The sequence below is a fragment of the Hyperoodon ampullatus genome (assembly GCF_949752795.1).
Source record: "Hyperoodon ampullatus genome assembly, chromosome: 11".
Classification (NCBI taxonomy): Eukaryota; Metazoa; Chordata; class Mammalia; order Artiodactyla; family Ziphiidae; genus Hyperoodon; species Hyperoodon ampullatus.
In genome coordinates this window covers 82,524,397-82,537,022 of record NC_136924.1, presented here as the reverse complement: position 1 = coordinate 82,537,022, position 12,626 = coordinate 82,524,397, and the positions used below count along the sequence as shown (strand labels likewise).

The 12,626-nt window shown below is 39.2% G+C and overlaps 1 protein-coding gene across 1 annotated transcript in view; it reads left to right on the top strand.

Annotated features, from left to right (window-relative positions):
* The window catches only part of LOC307060469 (inositol 1,4,5-triphosphate receptor associated 2-like), a gene marked incomplete at both ends in the record, with an annotated part of 35,199 nt that overhangs the window by 838 nt on the left and 21,735 nt on the right, over window positions 1-12,626 (top strand). Inside the window, 6 exons of the mRNA XM_079714970.1 lie at window positions 3,000-3,079; window positions 3,170-3,248; window positions 4,508-4,666; window positions 8,062-8,179; window positions 10,178-10,228; window positions 12,356-12,433. Of these exons, the coding sequence (XP_079571096.1) occupies window positions 3,000-3,079; window positions 3,170-3,248; window positions 4,508-4,666; window positions 8,062-8,179; window positions 10,178-10,228; window positions 12,356-12,433 (565 nt within the window). The remainder of the gene's footprint in view (window positions 1-2,999; window positions 3,080-3,169; window positions 3,249-4,507; window positions 4,667-8,061; window positions 8,180-10,177; window positions 10,229-12,355; window positions 12,434-12,626) is intronic.

Sequence of the window (12,626 nt, the reverse complement as noted above, 5' to 3'; positions counted from 1 at the left end):
TGCGCATCCCTCTGCCAAGATGGATTCCAGCGTGCGGGTTTCTGGGAGGTTGGCAGGACATAGAGTCTCTTCCTTCCTCTTTTTGGCGCCTCCCACATTCTCCCGGTTAGTTTTCTGCGGTAGCACTGTGGTTTTTTTTTTTGGCTGTGTTGGGTTTTTCGTTGCTGCACACGGGCTTTCTGTAGTTGCGGCGAGCAGGGGCTACTCTTCGTTGCGGTGCGTGGGCTTCTCGTTGAGGTGGCTTCTCTTGTTGCGGAGCACGGGCTCTAGGCGCGCGGGCTTCAGTAGTTGTGGCTCATGGGCTCTAGAGCGCAGGCTCAGTAGCTGTGGTGCACGGGCTTAGTTGCTCCGCGGCACGTGGGATCTTCCCAGATCAGGGCTCGAACCCGCGTCCCCTGCATTGGCAGGGGGATTCTTAACCGCTGCGCCCCCAGGGAAGCCCAGTACTGTGTTCTTTTTTTTTTTTTTTTTTTGCGGTACGCGTGCCTCTCACTGTTGTGGCCTCTCCCGTTGCGGAGCACAGGCTCCGGACGCGCAGGCTCAGCGGCCATGGCTCACGGGCCTAGCCGCTCTGCGGCATGTGGGATCTTCCCGGACCGGGGCACGAACCCGTGTCCCCTGCATCGGCAGGTGGACTCTCAGCCACTGCGCCACCAGGGAAGCCGCCAGTACTGTGTTCTTTATCGGTACCTCCTGTTGTGAGACAATTCATGCAAGTGGTTATCATCATGCCTGGCCAAGTCAGGTGGTTTTGGTCAATGGTTTCCTAATATATAATGACTTAAAAAATGTGACTGAGATGTTGTTTGCTATACACGAGTTAATTGTGAAGACAAGATAAATATATATAAAAATATCTAATCTTACTAGTAATCAAAGAAATGCAAATAAAGAGAACATATCATTTTTGCCCATCAGGTTAACAAAGATTTAGAAGAATGACTCTATCCCATGTTATCAGGGCAGGTGGAGAAATAGGACCTCTCATACTTTGTTGGTAATAGTGTAAGTTGGCACAGTTTTTCACGGGCAATTTAGGAATGTGTATCAAACCCTTAAAAATATGTAATGTGGTCAAATAATGTAACTTCAGGAAAAACAACCAATCATATGCTCTATATATGCAGAATGTTGTTTATCATAGTGATAAATATAAGCAATGTAAATATTTAAAAGCAGATATTTGGACAAATGACTTACAGTACTTCCACACACTAGAATCCTAATTAGTCACTCAAAATTATAATTAGATAAATATTTGACAAGAGAAATATTCATATGTATTTATTTCAAACAATCGGCTATAGATCTGTATATGTAGTACGATCCCTAATTTGTCAAGAAATAAAAATATGCACAGAAAAGTTGGGAGGAATATACTCCAAAATGATTATCTCTGCATGATGACCTTAAGTTTGTGTCCTCTTTTCTTATGAATTTTCTATTCTTACTAAAATATTTAGGTTTGATTGTGTAATAAAAATATCAATAATTCATTTATAAAGTGGAGTGAGGGCTAAAGAGAAAACTTATTTTTATAACAAATATAAAGGAAAAGAAAAAACATGGGAGATATAAATACAAAATATAAGAACAGAAACTCAGAAATGGTGATGGATGTAGATCTAGGAATAGTAAGAGTGATATCTGAGTTATTCTCTCAGTCATCTTCTGACAGACATCTCACACTGAAATGCAACAGGATGTAAGTACAAATTTAGTGGCTTTTGTAGCTGCTCCAGAGAGGTAATCTAAGGGTTTGGCATTTAGAAAGATTAAGTGACAATAGCCCGGAGCTGGAAACAACCTAAGTGTCCATCATCGGATGAATGGATAAAGAAGATGTGGCACATATATACAATGGAATATTACTCAGCCATAAAAAGAAACGAAACTGAGCTATTTGTAATGAGGTGGATAGACCTAGAGTCTGTCATACAGAGTGAAGTAAGTCAGAAAGAGAAAGACAAATACCGTATGCTAACACATATATATGGAATTAAAAAAAAAAAATGTCATGAAAAACCTAGGGGTAAAACGGGAATAAAGACACAGACCTACTTGAGAATGGACTTGAGGATATGGGGAGGGGGAAGGGTAAGCTGTGACAAAGGGAAAGAGAGGCATGGACATATATACACTACCAAACGTAAGGTAGATAGATAGTGGGAAGCAGCCGCAGAGCACAGGGAGATCAGCTCGGTGCTTTGTGACCGCCTGGAGGGGTGGGATGTGGAGGGTGGGAGGGAGAGAGATGCATGAGGGAAGGGATGTGGGAACAGATGTATATGTATGACTGATTCACTTTGTTATAAAGCAGAAACTAATAAAAAAATAAAAATAAAAAAAATTAAAAAAAAATAAAAAGAAAGATTAAGTGACAAAACTAAAATCATAGTATAAAGACTCTTGGAAAAGAAATGGTTGAAATTTTAATATGTTTATTTTGGGGGTTAGAGCTAGCATTGGTGTCCTGGATAGAGGCTTGTGAAGAGGGTTCCCCAAATTTCAGGTGTGAAATATTCCGAAGTACGGTTAGTCTAGGTTCAACTTGGTTTTTCATGAGAAAGAACACCATCAGTGTATCCCAAAGTATTAGTTGTTCGTGTCTTTTCCTTCCCAATTCTTTAAGGCCCAAGGTCTTGCTACCTCTACAAGTGTCCACTTATCCCTTTAAACTACATCAACTTCCTGACCCACTGAGACCTCCCATCCCCTAAGCACAGCTGCTGTACGTCGACACCTACCTACTTCTGTGCGCACATTTTCTTTTCACGTTAGATTAAAAGTTTATGGAAGGTGGAGGTATGCCTTATGTTTCTTTTCTATGACCGTATTTAAGCACAGTGTTGGGTTCCAAGTAGTTGCTGAATGAATAGATGGTTTTAAAATTCAGAAAGAAAGACCTGAATAAGAAAGTACAGAACACATCTGAAAAATTAGCTAAGCTTTGGTTTGGCAAAGCATCCTAGCTCATTGGTTTTGTGTTTTGGTTACAGGGAAGGAGTGAATAGTGGATCAAGCAGCAGAACGGGTAATTCTGCTTTGGAACAGGACGACATAAAGTCAGGTGGAGCAAGTATGAATGGGTCTCTTTGGGATTGTTCTGCCACTTTCTTGTGGTTTGGAGAAATGGATTTTTCATAAACCTCCCTTATATGTGTTTCAGTTAAGATGACCACAGATATAACAGATTCTGTATCACGGAGCTTTGAGGCTTTGGGTGGAGACATGTTTAAAGGAGTCTTGTAAGCATTCTTACTTACAGTGCTTTCTTAAGTGCCTCAAGTTTTCTTATTTATTTCATAGATTTATGTATTTTATTTACAGTAAAGTCACTTAACTCTTCTTGTGTGTGGTAGGGCTAACATAATTTACTTTTAACTTTTACCTATTCTATCCCAGTTGCATTAGAAGTAGTTTCACTAGGAACACAAATTATGGAAGATTAGTATGACATAAATTAACATTTTCTCACTCATGAAATGCTTCTCCTTCTTTGACTTCTTGTGTTTTCCATGGAAAACAAATTCCATTTGAAGTAGAATTATGACATTGACCTTAAGCTCTTTGGGGGATTACTTTTAAAGCACTTCTTTAATAGATACTTGTAGATGTGAATGTGAAAAGCTGTTTTCTGCTAAATGTGAGTTTTAGATATTAAGGGGAGGTGACTCTGTCCTTCCTTATTATTATTATTATTATTATTTTGCCACACACCACACGGCATGTGGCATGTGGGATCTTAGTTCCCAGACCAGGGATTGAACCCATGCCCGCTGCATTGGATGCACGGAGTCTTAACCATTGGACCTGTCCTTGCTTATTTTATCTTTGCCACTTCAGGTTTATCCATGCAAGAATGGTGGAGTAGGACCCATGTAGCCAATCTGTGCTAAACTCTAAGAAAATATGGCAAAGAGGAAGAGAAGGCCTGGGACTCCATGAAACACACAGTCCTGACTCTCACAGGGTTGATGATCAAATGTCAGGGGCAAGAGAGACATCCACAAACATTAACAAGCTGTAGAAAATTATAGGAAAGATGAGTACTAAATTGTGAGCTTCAGGCTACAATTCTAAGACTCTAGGAATTGTTTCCTAGGTAAAGGCCTATTCAAGCCTGCCAAGATTCCTGACTGAAAGAGTACAGTGTCAGTTTATTTCAGGACTTTCCATGACCCGGGCAGAAATAGGAACTCTTCAGTGTAGACAGAGGCAGGTGTTGGGAGCAAAGTGGAAAAGGAAGAAATAAAAGCTGTAGAAGTCGACTTCACAAGTGGCAGATGCTAAGTATCTGGGAATTTTGGAAAAATCTTTGATGCTCTTGTAATAAGTACTTGAATAAATACTGTGTAAATAAACTACACGTATGAGGATGAATGAAGATAAAGTAGAAAATCTCATAGGAATATTTAAGCCTGTTTGGGCTTAACCATTCGCCTTCCTTTGATAGGAAGGGATTAGAGATGTTGAAGATTATTCTCATTCATTCTTTCACCTGCAGAGAGGTGCCTGATTTGATTACCTGTGTAGCAGACCTGCATTTCAACAAGCAGAAATTGGAGGAGGAAAATAATAAGCTTAAATTGGCATTAGAAAGCTTGGAAGACGCTAACAGCCAGTTATCAGAGGACTGTACTGAATTGCGCCTTCAGTTAAAAAGGTGAGCCGTGATGGGGTTACTGTGTGCTGGGGGCTTTCAGTTCTTTTTCCTTTTTTAAAAAAAATAAATCTGTTTCTTATTGAGATATAATTCACATAGCAGAAAATTCACCCTTTAAAGGTATGCAGTTAATTCAGTGGTTTTTAGTATATTCACAAGGTTGTACAGCCATCACCATGATTTAATTCCAGAATATTTTCATCACACCAAAAAGAAATCCCATGCTGATTAGCTGTCACCCTCCATTTCCCCCTCCCCTCAGTGTCTGGCAACCACTAATCTACTTTCTATCTCTCTGGATTTGCCTGTTCTGGGCATTTTCATAAAAATGGAATCATACAGTATGTGACCTTTGTGTCTCGCTTCTTTCACTTAGCATCATATTTCCAAAGCTCATCCATGTTGTAGCATATGTCACTGCTTCACTCCTTTTTATGGCTGAATAATATTCCATTGTATGGATATACCTCTGTTTGGACACTTGGTTTATTTCCACTTTTTGACTCTTATAAATAGTACTGCTATGAACATTTGGGTACAAGTTTTTATGTGGACATACGTTTTCAGTTCTCTTGGGCATATACCTAGGAGTGGAATTGCTGGGTAGTAACCTATACTTAGCATTGTGAGGAACTGCCAAACTGTTTTCCAAAGCAGCTGCACTATTTTACTTTCCCACCAGTAAGGTTTGTTAATTCTTTCCTAGCAATGATGTTCTCTATGTCATTCAATCTCTGTGTAAGACCAGTATGCCTAAGGATCAAGCGTGAATCCATCCCAACAGCCTGTGGTTCGGTAGAACTCTTACTCTATGCAAAGTCCCATGCTAAGTATTATGAGAGATATATTGATGAGTCATGTTTAAAATGTACCCTCAGGGTACCTGTAGCCTAGAAGGATGATAAGAATTTCATGATCTTAGCTTAAGATAGAAGGGGATAATGGACCTTGGAGACATACCAGATAAAGTGTCAGACACTGGTAAAATAGGTTGCTGGGAGATGCTTGAGCATCAGGAAACAAGCAACATGGTTCTCACAAAGTATGTGTGTACAGATGTTGTAGGTCTAAAATTCTGAACAGAAAAGTTCTAAGTTAACTTGAAAAGACAGTAAAGCATTCTGACCATGAACCCTTACCCTCATAATTTTTGACCAGCCTCCAAACCAATCTATAAAATTAAAAAAAAAATATGCTAACCTTGGGCTTCCCTGATGGTGCAGTGGTTGAGAGTCCGCCTGCCAATGCAGGGGACACGGGTTCGTGCCCCGGTCCGGGAGGATCCCACATGCCGCGGGGCGGCTGGGCCCGTGGGCCGTGGCCGCTGAGCCTGTGCGTCCGGAGCCTGCGCATCCAGAGCCTGTACTCCGCAACGGGAGAGGCCACAACAGTGAGAGACCTGCATACCACACACACACACACACACACACACACACACACACACACATACACATACATATGCGCTAACCTCAAGCTCTCTCCCTCCATTCCATAATTGGCTTATTTATTATTTATTTGAAATATAATAATTCAAAGTTTCTTTAAAAAAGCAAACAAAGTATGCTTTGGGTGAATGTGCCAGACAGGGCTTTTGGTTGCAAGCACTAGAAGCTGACTCTGGTTAACTTAAGCAGTGAAGACACGTCTTGAAGGGAATTGGGTAACTTGCAGGATGGACAGAAAGGCTAGAGAATCTGGATGGACAGCGGGAATGCCAGTGTCTACAGAATTAAGGCTCCTCTTTTCTACCCACCCCAATTCTCCCCCCACCCCACAGTCCTTCAGGAAGAGCCTGTTTCCTGTCGGCACTCCCAGCCTATTTTTGATATCATGCTGTTGTCCCATCATGGTATAATTTGCCTTCTGTGTTAATGTGTCCTCGTTAATGGGAGGAACCGTGTCTTATTTATCCTGGTTGCCCCAGTGCTTAGTAGAATGTCTGCCATAGAAGAGCAGTCCCTTCCTTCCAGTTGCCTACAAACCAGAAATCTCTGTCTCCTTTTACTTCCTCAGACTTCACTTCTACATCAAATTGCAAGTCCTGTTACTTTACCCACTTCATGTCTCGCAGATAGATTTACTTCCTTCCGTTCCCATAGCTGCCACTTAGTTCAGGTCAGCATCACCTTTCACCTGGGTCACTGCAGCAGCCTCCTGGTTAGGTTTCCCGCCTTTTCCAAAGTTTGTGCCACCCCAGCAGGCAGGTTCCCCCTAACTGCCAGTCTGACCACATCATACCCCTGCTTTAACCACTTCAGTGCATTCCTTTCACACTCAGGGTAAAATCCAAAGTCCTTCATCTGGTTTGCAAACCCCTTCATGATGGGGCCTCTGATGCCTCGTCTTTACCTCCCATTTTCCCCTCTATGCTCAGCAATGTCCGACTGCTTGCAGTCCCTCAGTGAGCTTCTGTTCTCTCCCCCTCTGTCCCCCTTCCCTTCCTCCTTCTCATTATCTGAGCCATCTTCCTTTTATAGTGTCTACAGAACTTGGGTTCACTCCAGCCTTGGTTCTTATTATACTGTAATAGCCATTATGATTGTCTGTCTACCTTACTAGACTATAAATTCCAGGAGGGCAGAGCTCTTATGATTGGGTTCATCTTTATCTTATTCAATGCCTATTAGAATGAATGGCATGGAGTCGGAGCTCAATAAATATTGGTTGAATGATCAATGTAATTTCTTAGTAAGGAAAAAATTATACCTTCTTCAAGACCCTGCTCAGAAAACAGTTTATAATCTTTTGGGAGTACAAATAGGTAATTCCATGATATAGATTACCATAATACATTTAATAGGTTTTCCTTTGTTGGACATTTAGTTTCTTTCCAATGCTTTGTTATTGTAAACGATGTTGCAGTAAACCTTTTAAATAAACTATATCATATAGAGACTATCTGTAACTACTTGTTTGTTTAGTTGTCATCTCCTTCACTAGTATGTAACCTCTCTAAGGTTATACCATGTCTCTTTTGTCCAACATCATGGGTCCTCTTGCAAGGTACAGCACCTGATCATGATATTATTCAATAACTGTGGGATTGCATTAACTAATATTACATGTTATTAGTAGCAGGAAAGAACTGTGTGATTCAGCCAGTGATGGATTTCAAAGGGAGCCTCCAAATCTCTATCTTCAGGAATATGTTTGTTTCCTTCTAGCCTTTTCCCCCCACCATGCTCCACCCAAATCCCTTCCTTTTCCAAGGACTGTGGAAGATCTTGATTATGGTTTTTTTTTTTTTTTTTTTTTTTTTTTTTACTGTTGTTGGCATCTGGTTTGAGTTTTCAGTGGTTTTCAACTTGGGTTTAAAAATAGTCCGTGGCTTTACTTAGTATCTTTGACGGTTATATTTGAGGTTTTGCTCATTGCCTTCTCTCCCCACCCCACAGTGCCCACCATGCTATTATGAGAACAAATCTGTTAAAAGAAGAACTGGAGGAACTGAAAATTAATATGAACGCTTCAGAAGAGCAGAGGACCATGATTGTAGCCCAGAACAAACAATTAGTAAGTCATCCAAGTACTTTGAAATGGACCTATATTAATAGTTTATATAACTAAAATCCAAGAGGGTTTATTTGGAAACAAAAATCAGAAATCAGTAGACTGATGAATGAATTGGTAACACCTTAGAAAAGTAAAGGCAGGTAGGATAAAAAACTGTGTTTTCCTTTTCAACCAGGATTAAAATTCTTTACAAATTAGTCATATTTGCAATGACTTGTGAAGATCTAGAATGCCTTCTGAAGTTAACAGGTGAATTCATAAATATCTGACACTAAAAACCACTTACATTTTCCAAAAAAATTTTCTCTGTCAAACTTTCACCTTTTTCTCAGGTTTTTTTTTTTTTTTTTAATCCATTTTCTTAACACGTACAGATTAGTAATTAGTTCCATTAATCAGTCCTTATGCTAAAGAAGCACAGGCTTGTAATTTTTAGAGCAAAACATTATTTAGACTAAGCTTTAATTCAACTACCAGAGAAGTAATTATTTTTATTGGGAATGTTAAACTATTATCTAGAGCTTTAGTAATAATCTTCAAAATCCTTCCAGCAGTATTTGCACATTGCTAACCATGGTGGGGGGTCAGCTGAAAGTCATTCAGACTAATTTATTTTTAGGTCTAAGTCATCAGAAGACTTGGATTCCAGGCCTGTGTCTTTCACTAGTGACTTCCTACAACCAACACAACTTAGCTTAGCTTTTGCCTCAACAGTAAAATTTGGGGACTGGACTCATTGAGTCCAGCAAGTCTCTGTGAATGCATTACAGCAGACTCATTCTGGGACCACTGAGGAGCTTCTATGTGGAAGCCATGTAGAGCAATGATCAAGAGCCCACCCTTGGGTGTCAGGCAGTGAGCATCCAAGTCCCGACTCTGAGGGCTATCTAACTTTAGGCAAACCACGTAACGTCTTTAAGCCTCAGTGTCCCCCTGTGCAAAGTGGACATGGCAATACTGCCTACTTTAAGGCTGAGAGGATTAAATGAGTTAATACATGTAAAGCAGTCAATGTCCTCTTTCCTCCTGGGGCTAGATGTTAGCTGCTACTAAAGTGCAGAGTCCTAGATATACAGTCCAAATCCTTTGCACTTTTACAATTCAATGTTTTACAATTTCAAAAGAATTTTTAATGTTTCCTCTCATGGGTCCTCACGGAGATTCTGTGAGGTAGAAACAGAAGCTGCTATTCTTCATTTTAAAAAATTAATAGAGTTATAGCTAAAGTTTAGAAATGTTTTGATTATTCAAAGTCCATTGTCTAATAAATGGTAGAGTGATAACTGAACTCAGGTCTTCTGATTCCAACTATGTGGTGTGTATGTTCCTTCCTTCTTGTACCAATGACATCCTAGCCTGAGATGGCCTCCCTTTTATTTTTATGTTATAAAGGTAGTACCTGTTCACTCTGTAAAAATATGAAAATATATATTAGCAAAGAAAAAATAAAATCCCACAAAATCTTTACCCTACCCTATCCACAAGATTTACTGTTAACATTTTGGTGTATATCCTGTCCTAGAATATGTTTTCTTCTGATGGTTCTGAATTTAGGGCTCCTAATTATAAAATGATTTTTGATGTTCCTATGTTCTGGTAATGTTGAATCTAAGAATATCCGCAGCTTCAAATAGAAAGCTAGTACTCTTTGATTTCAAGGTGCTGTTTAAATAGATGAGTTCACACTATCTGTCATAAGCAGATGGCAGTAAAGTAGCAGGGAAAAAAACCATACTGTTTTCTTTTGTTTTTTTGTCTTTCCTTTCCTGTCATAGTTAGATTGAGTCAAGAAGAGTGACTTCTCACTGATCCCAAGAAACCGAAGCCAAAGGCTTAACCCCATATTGAGAATATTTTAGACTAGGATTATTTGTGATATGTCAATGCCATATTTAAGGTTGATAAAAAGAAACAATGTTGATAGCCCTGGAAGTAAATATTTGGTATTTTCATAAACTTCTCAAATACTTTAAAATTATTTTTCTCTTAATAAATCAGGAGGCAGAAAACCGGGCTCTGATTCTTAAGATTCGGATTCTCCAAGAAGAGGTATGTTGAAATTGTTAAAAGGGCACAGATAAGCATACGGAAATCATACAATCATGGGTCCTGACTCTGGGTTAAATATAAATCATGTGAATTTCAGGCTCCTGTGGACCAAATACCAGGTAGCTTTGTCAAATGAGAAGTGAGGAAGAGTAGACAGGGTTTTCCTATCTGGAGAGAAGTATGTTATACCTTTGTAATCATCCATGGAAGAAATGGGATTTAAGAAATTCAGACTTAAGATGAACTGAAATTAACCCATCTAAAAAATATACAAATCAAGAAGGAAAGTATAGACATTATCTAATAATTTTCTATTATTATTCCACGAAACTAGATGGAAAAGGTCTTTGAGTCTAAGACCCAGATCTTAAATTCACTGACAGTCTAACCTTGGAAAAGCCATTTATCTTTTGAGGGATTAATAATACCCATTCCCTACAGCTATTTTAAAGATTAAGATAATGCATGTGAAGCCATTTGGTTAACCATAAATACCTCATATATATTAGGAAATACTAGTAAAATTGCTAAAAAAAATTCTATGCAATATATATTTTTAAGCAACAGAATTAAAACATTGAAAGAACAGGTAGCAAAGCTACCAGAAAGTTACTATTTTGGAGGAAAATTCTCTATAGGTACCTTTTGAAAGTTAATCATTATGTACGTTTTTTTGTTTGGGTTTTATATAAGTTTATTAGATGTATTTATTAAGCTGTGGTGAACAGTCTGATGAGTTATCAAATTTATGGCCCAAGTGGACATTAAAAAAATTCATAGTAGAAAGGAAAGGAACAACTAAAGATTGGAAAGAAACCCTATGTTAGATTCAGACATGTTACAGCTACAAGGCCAGGTTTCCATGAAACTAATGCTTTACAGTTAAGCTCCCAATGTAAGATATTTTTGTCCTCATATTTAAGATGATCGACTAGCATCAAAGAACTGTACTATACCAATTTAGAATTGAGATAGAAGGAAGGAGACTTAGAACCCTTCATCATGAGATAGCATTACAATTATTGATTTATATTTGAAAAGGCTTATAGGTGTCACTAAGATTCCTTTAGGAAGTAAAAATCTGATGCAATGTGAAGAGTAATGGCACAATGGTTCGGGTAATTATTCCCTTACATTTATTCGTTTGTTTATTATACACACATTCATTGGGAGATAGACTCTATTCTAGGTGTTAAGGATACAGACTTAAACAAAATAGCCCATGTGAAACTAGCATGTTAGATGGTGATTAGTGCCATAGAGAAAAGAAGAGCAGAAAACAGAGTTGTGGGGAGTGCAATTTAAACTAGGGTGGTTAGGAAAAGTAGAACTGTGAAGTGAATCATGCGGTTAAAAACTAGAGGTTAAAACCCCGGAGGTTCGGGCTTCCCCGGTGGCGCAGTGGTTGAGAGTCCGCCTGCCGATGCAGGGGACACGGGTTCGTGCCCCGGTCCGGGAAGATCCCACATACCACGGAGCGGCTGGGCCCGTGAGCCATGGCCGCTGAGCGTGTGCGTCCGGAGCCTGTGCTCCGCAACGGGAGAGGCCACAGTAGTGAGAGGCCCGCGTACCGCAGAAAAAAAAAAAAAAGAAAATAGTAAGAAGTAAGGGAGAGCCAAGGGAATTGGAGGGGTGTGGAAGAGAGAGATTGTAACGATTGACCATGGAAGAATTTCAGCTGAGTCAAGAGGGAACGGAGCTCATGGGAAGGTGGAAGGATAATGAGAACGTAGTAGGATCAATGGATTGTAGGCTCCAGTGGGGACTGAAGGTTTGTTGATGCACAAAGAAGTAACCTGGAAAGACAAGAAATGGTGGTTGAAGAGTGAGATGCTTGCAGTTAAGGTAATGGAGGGATCCCAGTTGCTGGTAATGACAAGTTTGAAGGTGTGACTAGGGAGTGAGTGCTCGACATGAGATGGAAAATAAGAAGGGATTGCTGGGAGTATTCCTGGCAGATCACGTTAAAAAGATTGTGTTATTTTTGGACAAAGTCTAAAGTTTTGTCCTTTAGTTTAAAATGGATTACAATGTCAATGATGAAAATACTACTTCCTAAAAAACACTTAGTGATTTCCTTTTATTTTTTTGGTCTGAATCTAAGAATACTATCTTATTTTACATTAGAATGCTAAGAACATTATGGATATGTATAAATTGGAAAAGAAGATTGAGGAATTGTCTAAAACTGAGAAACAGCATCAAGTAAGCACTTCTCAAATACTGGTAAAATATTTTCTTTCATCAAACTAATATTACTTTTTGAAGTTGTATGTGACTCATTGACCCAATAACCTTTTGTTATAAATTTTGAAATTTGTACTGCTCTAGCTGTCTGAGTTATATAAAAGGCAGTTTCTGTTTTCCAATGTAGCAGCTTTACTGATATATAATACAC